Source organism: Arabidopsis lyrata (genome assembly GCF_000004255.2).
Source record: "Arabidopsis lyrata subsp. lyrata unplaced genomic scaffold ARALYscaffold_6, whole genome shotgun sequence".
Lineage (NCBI taxonomy): Eukaryota > Viridiplantae > Streptophyta > Magnoliopsida > Brassicales > Brassicaceae > Arabidopsis > Arabidopsis lyrata.
This window is the reverse complement of record NW_003302550.1, coordinates 12,040,235-12,054,646: the sequence shown is the minus strand read 5'-3', so window position 1 is coordinate 12,054,646 and position 14,412 is coordinate 12,040,235. Positions and strand designations below refer to the sequence as shown.

General features: G+C 32.2%; 4 protein-coding genes across 6 annotated transcripts; 1 reads left to right on the top strand and 3 right to left on the bottom strand.

Moving 5' to 3' along the window:
* Positions 1-792: 792 nt before the first annotated feature.
* On the top strand, positions 793-4,733 carry LOC9308287 (DEAD-box ATP-dependent RNA helicase 3, chloroplastic). Of its 2 annotated transcripts, none has more exons than XM_021021118.1 (10): positions 793-1,300; positions 1,554-1,690; positions 1,784-2,198; positions 2,294-2,392; positions 2,492-2,716; positions 2,797-3,174; positions 3,384-3,527; positions 3,613-3,708; positions 3,824-4,110; positions 4,194-4,733. In XM_021021118.1, exons 1-10 carry the CDS (start codon positions 914-916, stop codon positions 4,267-4,269), a joined length of 2,244 nt encoding a protein of 747 aa, XP_020876777.1. In that variant the 5' UTR covers positions 793-913; the 3' UTR covers positions 4,270-4,733. The 2 variants fall into 2 exon arrangements, with proteins under 2 accessions (XP_020876777.1, XP_002874312.1); XM_002874266.2 differs by having other exon boundaries at positions 4,191-4,733.
* A 98-nt stretch (positions 4,734-4,831) lies between these two features.
* On the bottom strand, positions 4,832-5,315 carry LOC9308286. Its single transcript, XM_002872171.2, has one exon. The coding sequence runs from the start codon at positions 5,227-5,229 to the stop codon at positions 4,984-4,986; it is 246 nt and encodes an 81-aa protein (XP_002872217.1). The 5' UTR covers positions 5,230-5,315; the 3' UTR covers positions 4,832-4,983.
* A 1,484-nt stretch (positions 5,316-6,799) lies between these two features.
* Positions 6,800-7,574, bottom strand: LOC9308285. The gene has a single exon (XM_002872170.2). The coding sequence runs from the start codon at positions 7,205-7,207 to the stop codon at positions 6,932-6,934; it is 276 nt and encodes a 91-aa protein (XP_002872216.1). The 5' UTR covers positions 7,208-7,574; the 3' UTR covers positions 6,800-6,931.
* A 2,720-nt stretch (positions 7,575-10,294) lies between these two features.
* Positions 10,295-13,144, bottom strand: LOC9310379 (UMP-CMP kinase 3). 2 transcript variants are annotated; one of them, XM_021023361.1, is made up of 9 exons: positions 13,001-13,144; positions 12,287-12,369; positions 12,031-12,148; positions 11,704-11,860; positions 11,531-11,611; positions 11,320-11,427; positions 11,163-11,234; positions 10,787-10,845; positions 10,295-10,569 (listed from the first exon to the last, which is right to left on the bottom strand). In XM_021023361.1, the coding sequence occupies exons 2-8, from the start codon at positions 12,339-12,341 to the stop codon at positions 10,834-10,836; spliced, it is 603 nt and encodes a 200-aa protein (XP_020879020.1). In that variant the 5' UTR covers positions 12,342-12,369; positions 13,001-13,144; the 3' UTR covers positions 10,295-10,569; positions 10,787-10,833. The 2 variants fall into 2 exon arrangements, with proteins under 2 accessions (XP_020879020.1, XP_020879019.1); XM_021023360.1 differs by lacking the exons at positions 10,295-10,569; positions 10,787-10,845 and having other exon boundaries at positions 10,973-11,234; positions 13,001-13,131.
* Between the last annotated feature and the right edge of the window lie 1,268 nt (positions 13,145-14,412).

Genomic DNA, 14,412 nt, shown 5'->3' with positions numbered 1-14,412 from the left:
ATATCCGGTATCCGGATATTCGTTAAAAATCTGGAAATCCGCGGATATCCGCGAATATCCGGAAATAGTGTTTTTTTTTTTTTGGACAAACCAGAAATAGTATTTTAAAATCTTAAATTCATTAATATCATACATAAAAAGTTTAAAAAATTCACAAAATAGCTAGAAGTTGATTATATATACAAAACATAATAAAAACAAAGAATTTATTAAAGTAGCAAAAAGTTTAAAAGATTTAAGTGATGTTCTTAAAAAAAAAAAGACATTAATCAACTTCTTAAATCCTTCTTAAAAATTTCTTTTTATTTTTTTTGTCATATGATTTATTTATTAACATTGAAAATTAAATAAAAACAATTAAAAAGTTGGCTTCCAAATTTTTTTGGGCTAACACTTGAAAAATGGACTCATAAGACATTTAAGGGTTTTTTTTTTGCCGGATATCTGTTATCCGGCCCAAATTTTTGCATTATCCGAATCTGTATCCGTATCCGGAATATCCGTCATTTTACTATCCGTATTCGTATCCGTTTTGCCGGATATCCGTTTTTTCGAATCAAAAACCGGATACGGATACGGATATCCGTGGATAACGGATATAAATCTCAGGCCTAGAGACTAGTACTGTAGTACATCCAAAAAAATATCTATATCCCATCCATCCAAACATGGCCAGAACCAGAATGATAAAAGCCATACAATGGACCTAAAATATACATAAAATAAGCCCAAACAAAAAGCCCATTAAAGCTGATATTTTAGACCAACTTGAGTGGTAGAAATAAATAAAGATAGGGCAGAAGCAGAGAAGCAAAATCGTGGAAGGTTACAAAGCCTTTCAAAAACCTCAACACACTCTCTCACCTTATCTCCTTCCTTCTCCTCTCCGTCGAGCTTAGAGTATCTCCCAAAAATGGCGTCGACGGTAGGAGTTCCATCACTTTACCAAGTTCCTCACCTTGAAATCTCCAAACCCAATTCCAAAAAGAGGTCTAATTGCTTCTCTTTATCTCTCGATAAGCCTTTCTTCACTCCTCCTATCTCTCTTGCTCGTAGAACTCGTCTTATCCATTCCTCTTCTCTTCTTGTTCCTTCTGCTGTTGCTACCCCTAATTCTGTTCTTAGTGAAGAAGCCTTCAAAAGTCTTGGTCTTTCTGACCATGACGAATATGACCTTGACGGTGACAACAACGTTGTAGCTGATGATGGTGAAGAACTTGCTATCTCTAAACTTAGTTTGCCTCAGCGTCTTGAAGAGTCTCTTGAGAAGCGTGGTATCACTCATCTCTTCCCCATTCAGGTTCGTTCTCTTTTGGATAAGTTTAGCTTAGGTTTCGTTTATGTTTCATTTCCAATTTCAAAGTTCTTAAAAATGGTTCCTTTATGGATAAGTTAGCTTAGGGTTCCATTATATCTCATTTCCAATTGAAAAAATGGTTCCTTTATGGATAATTTGAAAATTCTTTAGACTTATCTGTGTTTACTTTAACACCACAATCTTTGATATGTTTGGGTCTCTATTGACATGATTTGTTTGGTATATGTGTGTGAAGAGAGCTGTGTTGGTACCTGCACTGCAAGGAAGAGATATCATAGCTCGTGCAAAGACAGGAACTGGAAAGACTTTAGCTTTTGGTATCCCTATCATTAAACGTCTCACTGAAGAAGCTGGAGACTACTCTGCTTTCAGGTCTTTGTTTATTTACTTTGGTATACCATTTGTTTAGATGTGACTTTTTCCATTGGATTTTGCTTAAAGGTTTAGTTTTTTGTTATTGAGCAGGAGGTCTGGTCGTCTTCCTAAGTTCCTTGTTCTTGCGCCGACTCGAGAGCTGGCTAAGCAAGTGGAGAAGGAGATTAAGGAGTCTGCACCTTATTTGAGTACTGTTTGTGTGTATGGTGGGGTTTCTTACACCATTCAGCAGAGTGCTTTGACTCGTGGTGTTGATGTTGTTGTTGGAACTCCTGGGAGGATCATTGATTTGATTGAAGGAAGGAGTCTTAAATTGGGAGAAGTCGAGTATTTGGTACTTGATGAAGCTGATCAGATGCTTGCTGTTGGGTTTGAGGAGGCCGTGGAATCGATTCTTGAGAATCTCCCAACTAAGCGACAAAGTATGCTTTTCTCAGCTACTATGCCTACTTGGGTTAAGAAGTTGGCGAGGAAGTACCTTGACAATCCCTTGAACATTGATCTGGTAAAAGCTTTTTTTGCTTGCTTTTTTGTTCGTTTTTTTTCAGCTAGACTCAGGTGCTTAATGCTATCTTCTTGTTTGTTTTACTTGTTTGGCAGGTTGGAGACCAAGATGAGAAGCTAGCAGAGGGGATCAAACTTTATGCAATCGCAACCACATCAACATCAAAACGCACTATTCTAAGCGACCTTATAACAGTATGTCTTAGCTGATAATTTGCTGTTTTCTAAACATGGTCGATGATTGACTGGTGTCTTTAGCTCTCAATTGATGATTTAGATTCTCTTAATTTGAAGGTGTATGCTAAGGGTGGCAAGACCATTGTTTTTACCCAAACAAAAAGAGATGCAGACGAAGTTTCTCTTGCATTGTCAAACAGTATAGCTACTGAAGCACTTCATGGAGATATATCCCAGCATCAAAGAGAGAGAACACTCAATGCTTTCCGCCAAGGGAAATTCACTGTATTAGTTGCCACTGATGTTGCATCTCGTGGACTTGACATCCCGAACGTAGATCTAGTAAGTTTTCAAAGTTTCGCTACATGGTTTATCATCTTTTATGGCATGTTTGCTGTTTGTTCTGATATTTTCTTCTACAGGTTATCCATTATGAACTTCCTAATGACCCAGAGACTTTTGTGCACCGTTCTGGTCGTACTGGGCGTGCAGGGAAAGAAGGCTCTGCCATTCTCATGCACACCAGCAGCCAAAAGAGAACAGTGAGGTCTCTTGAGCGTGACGTTGGCTGCCATTTTGAATTCATTAGCCCGCCAACTGTTGGAGACTTGTTGGAATCGTCAGCAGACCAAGTGGTGGCCACTCTAAATGCTGTCCACCCTGACTCGATAAAGTTTTTCTCAGCAACTGCTCAAAAACTATATGAGGAAAAAGGAACAGATGCTTTAGCTGCAGCTCTAGCTCACCTGAGCGGTTTCTCTCAGCCGCCTTCATCAAGATCTCTCCTCAGCCATGAGAAGGTTTAATTCTCAACCATGCTTTAAAATTTCAAGAAAACAAATACGAGGTCATTGACCTTTCTAGAATGCTTCTTGAGAGTCCTACAAACTGCAACATCCCCTATACAGCAACTCCTTTTATTCACGTGGATGCGCTTAAGGCCTTTATTTAGATTTGAATTCCGATCATCCGTTAATCATGAACTGAAGTTAAAAATTTTGGACTGCAGGGATGGGTGACTTTGCAATTGATCCGAGATCCAACAAACGCTAGAGGCTTTCTGTCTGCGAGGTCTGTTACTGGTTTTCTTTCCGATGTTTACCGTACAGCTGCAGATGAAGTTGGAAAAATCTTCTTGATCGCAGATGACAGGGTCAGTATCTTTGAAATGGTTGTTACTTTAGCAGTAGCGTCAAAACTATCTTCTTTTGGGAATTTATGTTTCTGCTATAAATCAGGTCCAAGGAGCTGTTTTTGATCTACCAGAGGAAATCGCGAAAGAGCTCCTAGAGAAAGAAGTGCCAGAAGGAAACAGTTTATCCATGATAACCAAGGTATTGATTCTGGCTTCTCTTAATTTTTGCTGGCTTTCACTCTTTTGATCCAACATAACATATGCATAAGTAGACCTTTTTGACTAACACTTCACATCGTGGGTTTTGACTGTAGTTACCCCCACTGCAAGATGATGGACCGTCTAGTGATAACTATGGACGGTTCTCTAGCAGAGACAGGATGCCTAGAGGAGGAGGAGGTTCTAGAGGGTCAAGAGGCGGTAGAGGAGGATCATCACGAGGCCGTGATAGTTGGGGAGGTGATGATGACAGAGGAAGTAGAAGGAGCAGTGGCGGAGGAAGCAGCTGGTCCCGTGGTGGTAGTAGTTCCAGAGGAAGTTCTGATGATTGGTTGATCGGTGGCAGAAGTTCATCAAGCAGCAGAGCTCCTTCGCGAGAGAGGTGAGTATTTAAACAAATCTGTGTTAAAAAAGCCTTCACACCATCCCCATTCAACTGATTAATTGATGTCTTAAAAACAGAAGTTTTGGAGGTTCTTGCTTCATTTGTGGGAAATCAGGACACAGGGCAACAGATTGTCCTGACAAGAGAGGATTTTAGAGTTATCTTAGCAAATGGTTTCTGATCTTGAGAGAAAGATCCTTGTCCTTTTTTTGGTGTTCTTAATGCGTATCTTTCCGTGCTTGCTTCAACCGTTTGTTTCAGACGGTAGAGAAGCAATCATGGAGGAGGATACATGCTTCGGACAGGGTAGAGCAGAAAAAAAAAAAGAGAGGCAAAAGCAAAAGTAAAGGAGAAGGTTTTCCTCAAATTGGCATTTTCAGAGATTGCTTGAGAAACAAGGAAAAGCTGATGAATCTTTTTTTTATGTTAGGGTTATTATAATAGTCTTAATGATCAGTTTCCATGTTTCTAAGTTTTTGTATGATTTAAGTGGTTATTAGTCAGTCTATTTACACTACTTTAATTTTCATTTTTGTACGTTTTCTATTGTTATATGTGAATTGTGATCACATGTGTTTTGACTGAAGTTATTATGTCACTATAATAGAATCATATGCAAATAGATTTGTCACACAAACACATCAGAACAATATATAATCCGTGTCGGATTGGCTCTCGCTAGAGGATAGTTTTCTATCAAAATCTTAATAAAATGGTGTTTTTGAGGGATGAAAATAAATATTATATATAATACTTCAATGTAAACATAGTAAAAGAATACATCCTTGGGACATCAATATAAGATAAACTTCATATAAACTGATGAGACACACAATTTCGCATAAACCGAAAGATACAAATGGAAACAGATTAAGCCGCGGTGGGGGAAGATGATGGTGTTGATCTTGAAGGTCGTTGTGGGAGACCACATTTCGTCAAACAATCTTGGTAACATGGTTTGTTTTGTTTGCCACAACTTATAGAACAGTTTTTGAAGCACACAAATCTTGAATCTGGCTTGAATTCATCAAAATTCGTTCCATTGCATGCTTGTAAACCACATGCCATCATTATCAATGCCATCAACATCATCATCTTACACACGTTTCCTGTCATTTTCTCTTACAAGTTTCTTTTGTTCAACGGCTGATTTTTTTTGTTGTTTGATCGATACGAGATGTGTGTGCCGTGTAATGGTAAAGAAGAAGGGGTTTTTATACTCATTTTTTTGGCTCTATATATAGTACATTTACTATTTTTTGTTGCTTTGACTTAAATAGATTTGTGTTATTTCTGTTTGATTTGAATTAAATAGAATTTTTGTAACTACTGGTTTGAATTGCATTCTCGTTGTTTCTTGATTTTCTTTTCTATCAAAAAAAAAGTTGAAAGTGTAGTAATGATGACTATGATGGTCTAAGAGTGTTAATTAAGGAAGATGGTCGGGACCAAACCCGAATAACAAAAAAATGGTTAACAACGGTAGACTATAATAATTTTTGTGATTAGAACTCATTATTTTCAGACTTTTCGTCTCTTGTTTATACTATACAAACAAAAAACAAAAATCGTTTGGATTTAATATTTTACAATTACACGAGGAATTATATGTCGGTCTGGATTTATAAAAGAGGATTAAAATTTAGATTTTATAATTAAACGAGATTATATGTTGGTTTGGATTTATAAAAATGTGGTTAAGATTTTGGATAACGAATATAGAAAAATCCGCATCGTAGTGGGTACTCACCTAGTATATTTGAATCACAAAATCTGGTGTAATCTATTGATGTAACCAAAAAAGAAAAAAAAAAACTTTACTAGAAAAAAAAGCATAAGATTATGTGTGATTAATGAAATAAAATGGGGGTAAAAATATCCCTTTTACAATACTTGTTTTTTCTTCAAAATAGCCCCCACAATATTTGTCATTTTTATACGTTTTATAAGGTTTTATAACGATTTTAAAAAGTTTTAGAAAAGAGGTATTTCGAAAATAAATTTGCTAACAAGCATTTTTGAAGAGGTATTTCTCAACAATTCTCAAATAAATTAATTTTTTATCACCGAGTTAAATTTTAAATTTTTGTTTTAAAAACCAAATTATTATAATGAAAATTTTGCAGGAAATAATTTATTTTCGTTGATTTTTGTTAGTCTGATTTTTGATCGAATTAAAACCTTATTGTTTTTCATTTTTATTTGTCAACTAGAAATTTTAGTTACATACCGAAAGAAAAATCCAATGGTGAACAAAATATTAAAACCCCATTTTAATTTCGTAAATTTTTAAAAAGAAAAGATATTTTGAAATAAATTTGAGCGGTAAAATTGAAACTTTACTCTCAATTGGATAATGATGTTTCAAGTGTTTTTAAAATAACATGTCATATATTTTATTACATAACATGTTATTTTTAATTTTATTTCATGCTATCAGATGACACAATTTTATTTAAAGAAAAGCATTAGGTGGACCTGGATTAAAGAATATTTTGGTTAAACTGTGAAAAACTTGATGTCCACTTGTTTATGATATTGCCACTAAGATTATTTTGAATATATATTGGTGACTTTGATGGCTAACAAAATAATCAAACTGATATTTTGTTGATTTATAACGATAAATTTGAATATTAAATAAAAGTTTATATAGTCAGTTTTAACAAAAAAAAAATACCATACATAATTAATTTAAATTTATTATAAATCTCAGTTTTACATTAATCATAATCATGAAAGATATCCTTAGCACATAATTAGGATAAAACTTATTATAGTCCGGGAAAACGTAAATCAGAAAAGAAAAAAAAATAGATTATGAGGTAGGAGGAGTTGATGATGATGATGCTGGTTTTGGTTTTGAAACCCATACTAGACCACATTTCTTCAAACATTTTTTGTAACACCGGTTTTTGTTTTGGTTTTGGTTTTGGTTTACACTACAAGTTATGGAACATCTTCTGAAGCAGGCAAATCCTTTGAACATCGTTGGATTGCTTTTACCCACATTCATTCCATTGCATGCTTGTAAACCACATCCTATCATTATCAATGCCACCATCATCATCATCTTCCACATGTTTGCCGCCATTTTTCTCTTTACAAGTTTTGTTGTTTAATGACTATTGTTCAATATATGTGAGATGTGAGTGTTTATGTTGATAGTGATAAAGGAAGTTGTTTATATATTGAGATTTCACATCTTTATATAGTGCATTTGTTATTTTTGTTTGGCTTGATTTAAAGTAGATTTTTGTTATTCTGTTTGATTGGGCGTAAATAGAATTTGGTAACAGTTTGCCATGAAAAAGAATTTGGTAAATAACGTTTGAATTAGATTCTCGTTTTTTTTTCTTCTTTTTATCTCATTTAGTGATTGGAAAATATGAAAATGTATGAGGTATGATTAGTATTAATTGATTTATTCATTTATATTGAAAACGACAAAGTGATTAGATTTTTGGGGAACAATCATTGATTAATTTTTTTTTTTTTTTTTGACAGCCACAATCATTGATTAAATATGGTTAGTCTTTTTTAAAATTTATAATTATAGGAAATTAAATATTAAAAAAAATTAAAACTAAAATTAGATGTACTATGGGTTGCCTATGTAGTATTTAATAATTAAACGAATTTTATATGTGTTCGATATTTTACTAAGTTATACTATCTGTATATAATATAATTTTTATGATAAGAATTATTTTTAAAATATTTGATGTCCAACTTAAAAAAATGCTCTGAAAAATATAGGAAAATCTATATATACATTTTTGGATGACTTTTAGCAAATAAATCCTGGAGTTAGAATGTATTTACGGATGAATGCCATTGGCATTAATTATTTAAATTTGAAAAATATTAATTAAAGATATTACCAACACGATTTCGAGAATCATAAATTCATATCTTCCTTAATTTTCTGAGTCATTAATGTGATAATCTTTAGGAAATATTTCTCTGTAAAAAAAAAAATCCACATTAATGAAGGCATTAAAATCGACACTAACAATTAAATTATTTAGATATTCAATTATTTTAAGATTCTTATATCTTATTTGATATTTTTTTTTAATATCTCATTCTTTAATTACTGCGTTTAGAATTTATTGGTTGTTACATATTTTTTGGTGAAATTTATTGGTTGTTACTTAATAAGTAATTATGGTGCGTTTATTTTAGTTAATATCTAATTTAAAGGATTTGTTTTCTTTTATTATTAATAAACGAATAACATGTATAGAAATAAAAGATTTTTCTTGCGACTCCATAATAAAAATATTAAACTCTTATTTTCTACATTTCTTACACATAATATCCTCTTATTCAATAACAAAAAATATATATTGCATATTTTTAAAAATATTTATAATATTTAAATTATATAAAAAGTTTGTAATATTAATATTATTTCAACTCTATACAAATTTAATATATATGTATATATATCTTATGGGAACCATTTAAAAGAAATTTTTAAATTGACTTGAATTATATAGCTTTTAAATAAAAGTATTATTAAAAAGAAAAATAACTAAATGATGTTTAATTTCACGGGACGGGTAATATGATGGGACGGGTTTGGGTTGATATTTATAAAAGATAGTATACCACGGGTGAAATTCTAAAATTAACAATCAAAATAATCTATCAAACAAATTACATTTTGATTTTTTTAAGAAAATATAGCCCCGCGGTGTACCGCGGGTTAAAATCTAGTTATATAATAAAACTAAATGTAAGTGCACACACACACAATCTTTTTTTTTTTTTTTATCAATTTACAAATTCTTTTATATGTATGTTCCACCAATATTTTTAGATATGATATATTTACCAAAATAAAGATCTATAACCCAAGAAACCAAAAATGTGTTTTCTGACCAACAATGAATTTGTCATATTTCAACCACAATTCACGTTCCCTCATCAGTTATGCATTGTCATTGATGTATAAATTTAGATTACATGTATATTGCACCAATAATTTTTCTGCTGGACTTACATATATATTTGATGAAGGAACGTGAATTGTAGCTGAGCCTGAACCATGGGAAACACATCGTTGGTCCCATCCCATTGAGTGAGTCTTCTTCTTCTTTTCTTCCTTTCTATCTTGGTTTCTTGAGTTCTAGATTTATAATCCTTTTTTTTTTGTTAATATGTAAATATTTCATTAGAAAGTGAAAACCGTTAGGAGTTATAAGAATGTAGATTCTATGATATTGAGATCCTATGGCAAAAAAAAACATAGAAGCAAAAGACAATCGGTCTATCGACATCAACTAAAGCAGTGACGTTTTCGGAACCAATATAGCGATAAATGATTTTGAGGAATCAGTTAAATGAAACCTCAAAGAGAAAGATACATGTTGTCAAACAACTATGATTAATTCACTGATAACCAAGTGAGAGGAAGTCTTTCACAAGTGAGCCGAGAAGACTGAACCATCAACGGTGTAGCACGTAGAGCCCTCAATAACACTCTACTCGCATCGCGTGAAAGTGGCTTTATGAACTTTCCATGAGTTCTTTCAGAGTGGAGCCACACTAACTAAAGAAGACGATAGCGCTAGTTCACTCTACCAAACAGAAACTCATTCCCCAAGATCGGTTAGCGCATAACAAAATCTAACCGTACAAAACAATGCTACGAATCCGATTGGTTCTTACTAGCTCTTCCAAAATCCCAACTATCTAATCCACAAACCAAAGCACAAAGCCAACACAAATCAACTCCCCATATGAGTTGTTTGTAATCCTTATGAGGCTCCTTTTGCTTTATTTGTTTTCTTAATATTTGAATTTCATAAAAATACGTAAATATTTTGAGTTGATTGAACTATTTTGTGTGCATGTTTGTATTAACCGTGAACTAGGTTCGGTATAATATTATTCGTAACTTTTGAGAGCTTCGCAATTTCAACATCAGGTTTTAAAATGTGATACAATAGGTACTACACATCGTTATAATCATCTCTATGGAATGGATAATACATAAATAAATAAATAAAAACAAAAAAGTTGGTCTTACATGTAGAGAAGATTTGCATCAAGAACAAATCAGTCTACATTTTTCGATGGTACTAAACAAATTCAATTTTTGATTTACTTCCAAAAATCCAAACCTATTAGTTCACCCAATTTACCCAAAAAATAAATCAATGTCAACAAAAATCACAACACGAATATTTTATCTAGTATATTATAAAAATTTAATTGTAGAAATTACAATAAGCCAATCACGGATTGGCAGACAAAAGTCCCAACCAAAATCCCATCAAATACAAAAAAAAAAAAAAAAAAAATTGAAACAAAACAAAAATTATATAATAGGTAAAAAGGTGTATAATAATAACAGTAATATATCATATGGTTAATAAGAAGGTAAAAAAAAAATACGGCCAAGCAGAGACTTCCTGGTAAGAAATATGCAACGCCCAGCTCTACCTACAAAATCATAAACAAAACAAAGACATTCATAACCATTCTTTTGTCCTAAAGGTTCTTACAGAATTAGATACCATTATTACACTAAAACAAGCATCAGCTTCTACACACTTTATTCCAGATTCTAAAGTTACCTTACACTTTTATAGATCAAAACATGAGTTGGTTTTGAACATAAATAAGAAAAAGTGATCATCATTGACTGATGCATACATACCTGATCAATTTATCGGGGTTTTCGGTATCTCTTTACGTTGCAGCAGCCTAGGCTTCAACCTAAATAAAACGTTCACATTATCATTAACTCAAGAATCTGCAAGAGTGTTTAGCTCTAGTGATTCAATAATGGTTTCATATTATACTTGGCATATAGTCTTAAAACGATATCACCGTGCCAAGCAGATTTGCAGAAAAACATAAAACTTGTATCAAAGTTTATGCAAATGCATTATTCTTAATCTTACAGAAGAATCATAAATCCATGATTCAGACTAATAAACATCAGTTACAATCCTCTAAAATAGAGGTGGTTCATCGGAATCTTGAATTTCCTTGTTGACTACTTAGAGAATAGCACAACTATTGAGTTTTACCTTCTCAGCTTCAGGAGAAAAAATTGCCTTCACCTCCTCGAATACAGCTTCAATGGGCTTTGCGGCATTAATCTGAAGGTAAGTAGTACAACAAACACTTTGTTACAACATACAATTGTTGGACCTTAATGCAATTACAGAAGAGAAAAGATTTTACCTTCCTGACTTTCCCCTTAGCTTCGTAGTACTGAATCACTGGTAAGCTAGATTCAAGAAACACCTTAAAGCGCTTCCTTATAGTCTCAATATTATCATCCTCTCTCCCCTTCAACAACAGAAATGGACTCAACAATCAATATATATGTAATGTGGAATGGAACAAGAGCTTAGACAGAATTAAGTGACAGAGCATTTCACAACATACTAACCTGGTTTCGGCCCAACAGGCGCTTCTCCATCTCTTCCTCAGGACAATCGAAGAACAAGACAAACTTCGGTTCAATCTCAGTCTACAAAAATCATCAAAGGCATGTAATTATCAAAATGGTATCACAGAAAAAGAAATGCATAGATACCTGTTAAGCAACTTTAATATACTTACAACTTTTTCAAATGCTGCTCGGTTTTCCTCATTACGTGGGAAACCATCAATAAGGAATTTGTCATTCCCGTTTTCCTGAATAGCTTTCTGTAAAAGCTTGATTGTCACCTCGGACGGTACAATCTTCCCCTCTTTAATCATATTCTGGATCATAGTTCTGCAAAACCATTGAACAGCTTCATTCAACACAATAACAAAGAACCTCAAGAATGACAATGAAAGCGAAGGTGACTACTCTTCAAGCTTTTAGCAACCCAAAACATTAGTTGAAAACCAATAGTGCTTATGCATAAACATTAAAAATTCCAGAAAGTTTTAAAGGCATACCCGTTTTCAGAACCTGATTTAATCTCAGCTCTAAGAAGATCTCCAGCACTCAGATGTGTGTAACCAAAATGTTCAACAATATAGGCACACTGGGTACCTTTTCCACTTCCTGGTCCACCTATTGAAAATACATCCAAGAAACAAACTCAGAAGATATACAATAAACCTCAAATAAACCAACCAAAGAGAACATCACAACGATCATAAGCACAATGCAAATCTATCGACAATATCGTATAAAGAGACCTGAACTTACCAAGGACAAAAATAACTGTGGGTTTCTTTCCATTTGAAGCATCAACAGATCCCATGGTACTAAGCAATTTGTTAAAATATTACCTGAGAAGAAGAATCAATCAACCAAATTAGATAAGGCATTGATATTTTAGTGTAACTTATTGAATACAATAAAACTATAAATTAAGCATAAAGAACATGATCTTTGTTCTTACTTCTCAACCATTTCAATACAAACATTTCATTAACATCTAAATAAATCACAGATCTAAATGCTAAGATCAAGTGATGTAAGCAGAGATAAATTCTGACGTATATAGATCAACAAAACAAATCAGATCCGAGAGAAGAAGAAGAAGAAGAAAAAAAAAAACGAAAACTTTAAAACAATTCAAATCTTAAAAATGTAATCTTTACCAAATTTTCTTAACTTTAAAGAGAATCGATTCGACCAAAATCAAAGTGATTCAATTGCAGATCTAAATTCAGATCCGATTGAAGAACAATGAACAAAGGAAACAAATTTCATCAAATTTCTTAAATCAAATTGATACCCAGAATTTGCTAGAGAACGAATCTAAGATCTAATTAGAGATTAGACGAAATGTAAGATCGAGCATTGGAGATAATGACATGAATCAAAGACAAGAACACATGTTTTGTTTGAGATTCAGAGGTAATTTTCAGACAGAAATTAAGAAACTTTAGAAGAGACATTGAGAAGAACGCGAACCTGAAGGAGAAGGAAACACGGAGAATTTGGTCAGACGATGAAAAGTGAGAATCGAAGAAGAAGAAGAGGAGACGATATAAATATGCACAGAGACCTATACATACATATATGTGTATATAGAGATATTTATATATTTGTACATTCCTTTTTAATTGTTTTTTAATCTTCTGTTGTTACTTTTTAAGGGTGTTTTTTTTAATTATTGTCCATTTGTCTGTTACTTTAATTTAAATCAAGCTTTTAATACAGTAGTTGAATTGTTTAAACTAGATTTTAACTCGCGATACAACAGGATGATTTATTTTTAAAGTTAGTATAAAAATATTTTATAAATTATATCTCTTTATAAAATATTTATTTATATTATTTTATAATTGTTATTAAGTAATGGTATACCACGAGGCCACGAGACAATTGTTAATAAACTCACGATTTAACTCGTATTAAAGCGGCATGTTAATGATATTTATAAATATTGATTCAAATTTGTCCGCCATATAAATCCATTCTGAAATATAACCCGTTCCGTCATTTCTTAACCCGTCCCATGATTTGTTTTTACTATAAAATTTAATGATTATTTATTATATATAAAAGTTTACAAATCATATCATTATCTAAGTTATTTATATTTAATAAACTGAAGATTTAATCTGTATTAAAACGGCATTTAATTATATTTTAAAATTTTATAAATATTAATTCAAACTCGTCTACCATATAACTTCGTTCCGAAATATAACTCGTCTTGTAACTTTTTAACCCGTCCCGTGATTTGTTTTCTAAAAATAGTAATTTTTAAAATTTAACGATTATTTGTTATATATAAAAGTTTGCAAATTGTATCATTTTCTAAGATATTTATATTTTATAGTTTACAATTGTTATTAAGTAACATTATACCACGGGATAATTTTTGGTTTTATACAATCTTTTCTAAATGAGATTCATTTAATATGTCTAATATTGGTGGTATTAAAAAAAATAAGGATTTAATCTGTATTGAAACGGCGGATTAATGATTTAATTTTTGGGAGACTCACAAAAATGCCCCTTTTTCAATACCCCTTTTCAAAAATGCCCCCTTTGGCTGTCCATTTTTAAAAATACCTTTTTTTATGTACAAAATGACTAAATTACCCTTCTTTTAATAAAAGATATCACAAATATATAAGGAAATATAACAAAATTAGGTCCACAAAATACAAAATATTTTTTGGCGGGAAAAGTGATCCCTCAATTTTTCCCGCCAAAACACTTGTAAAAAACCTTTAAAATACCTTGTAAAATTTTCCCGTAAAATTTTTTCCCGCCAAAAAAATATTTTGCGGGAAAAGTGATTCCGTAATTTTTTTGGCGTTAAATTTTTGGCGGGAAAAATTTACAAGGTATTTTAAAGGTTTTTTACAGGG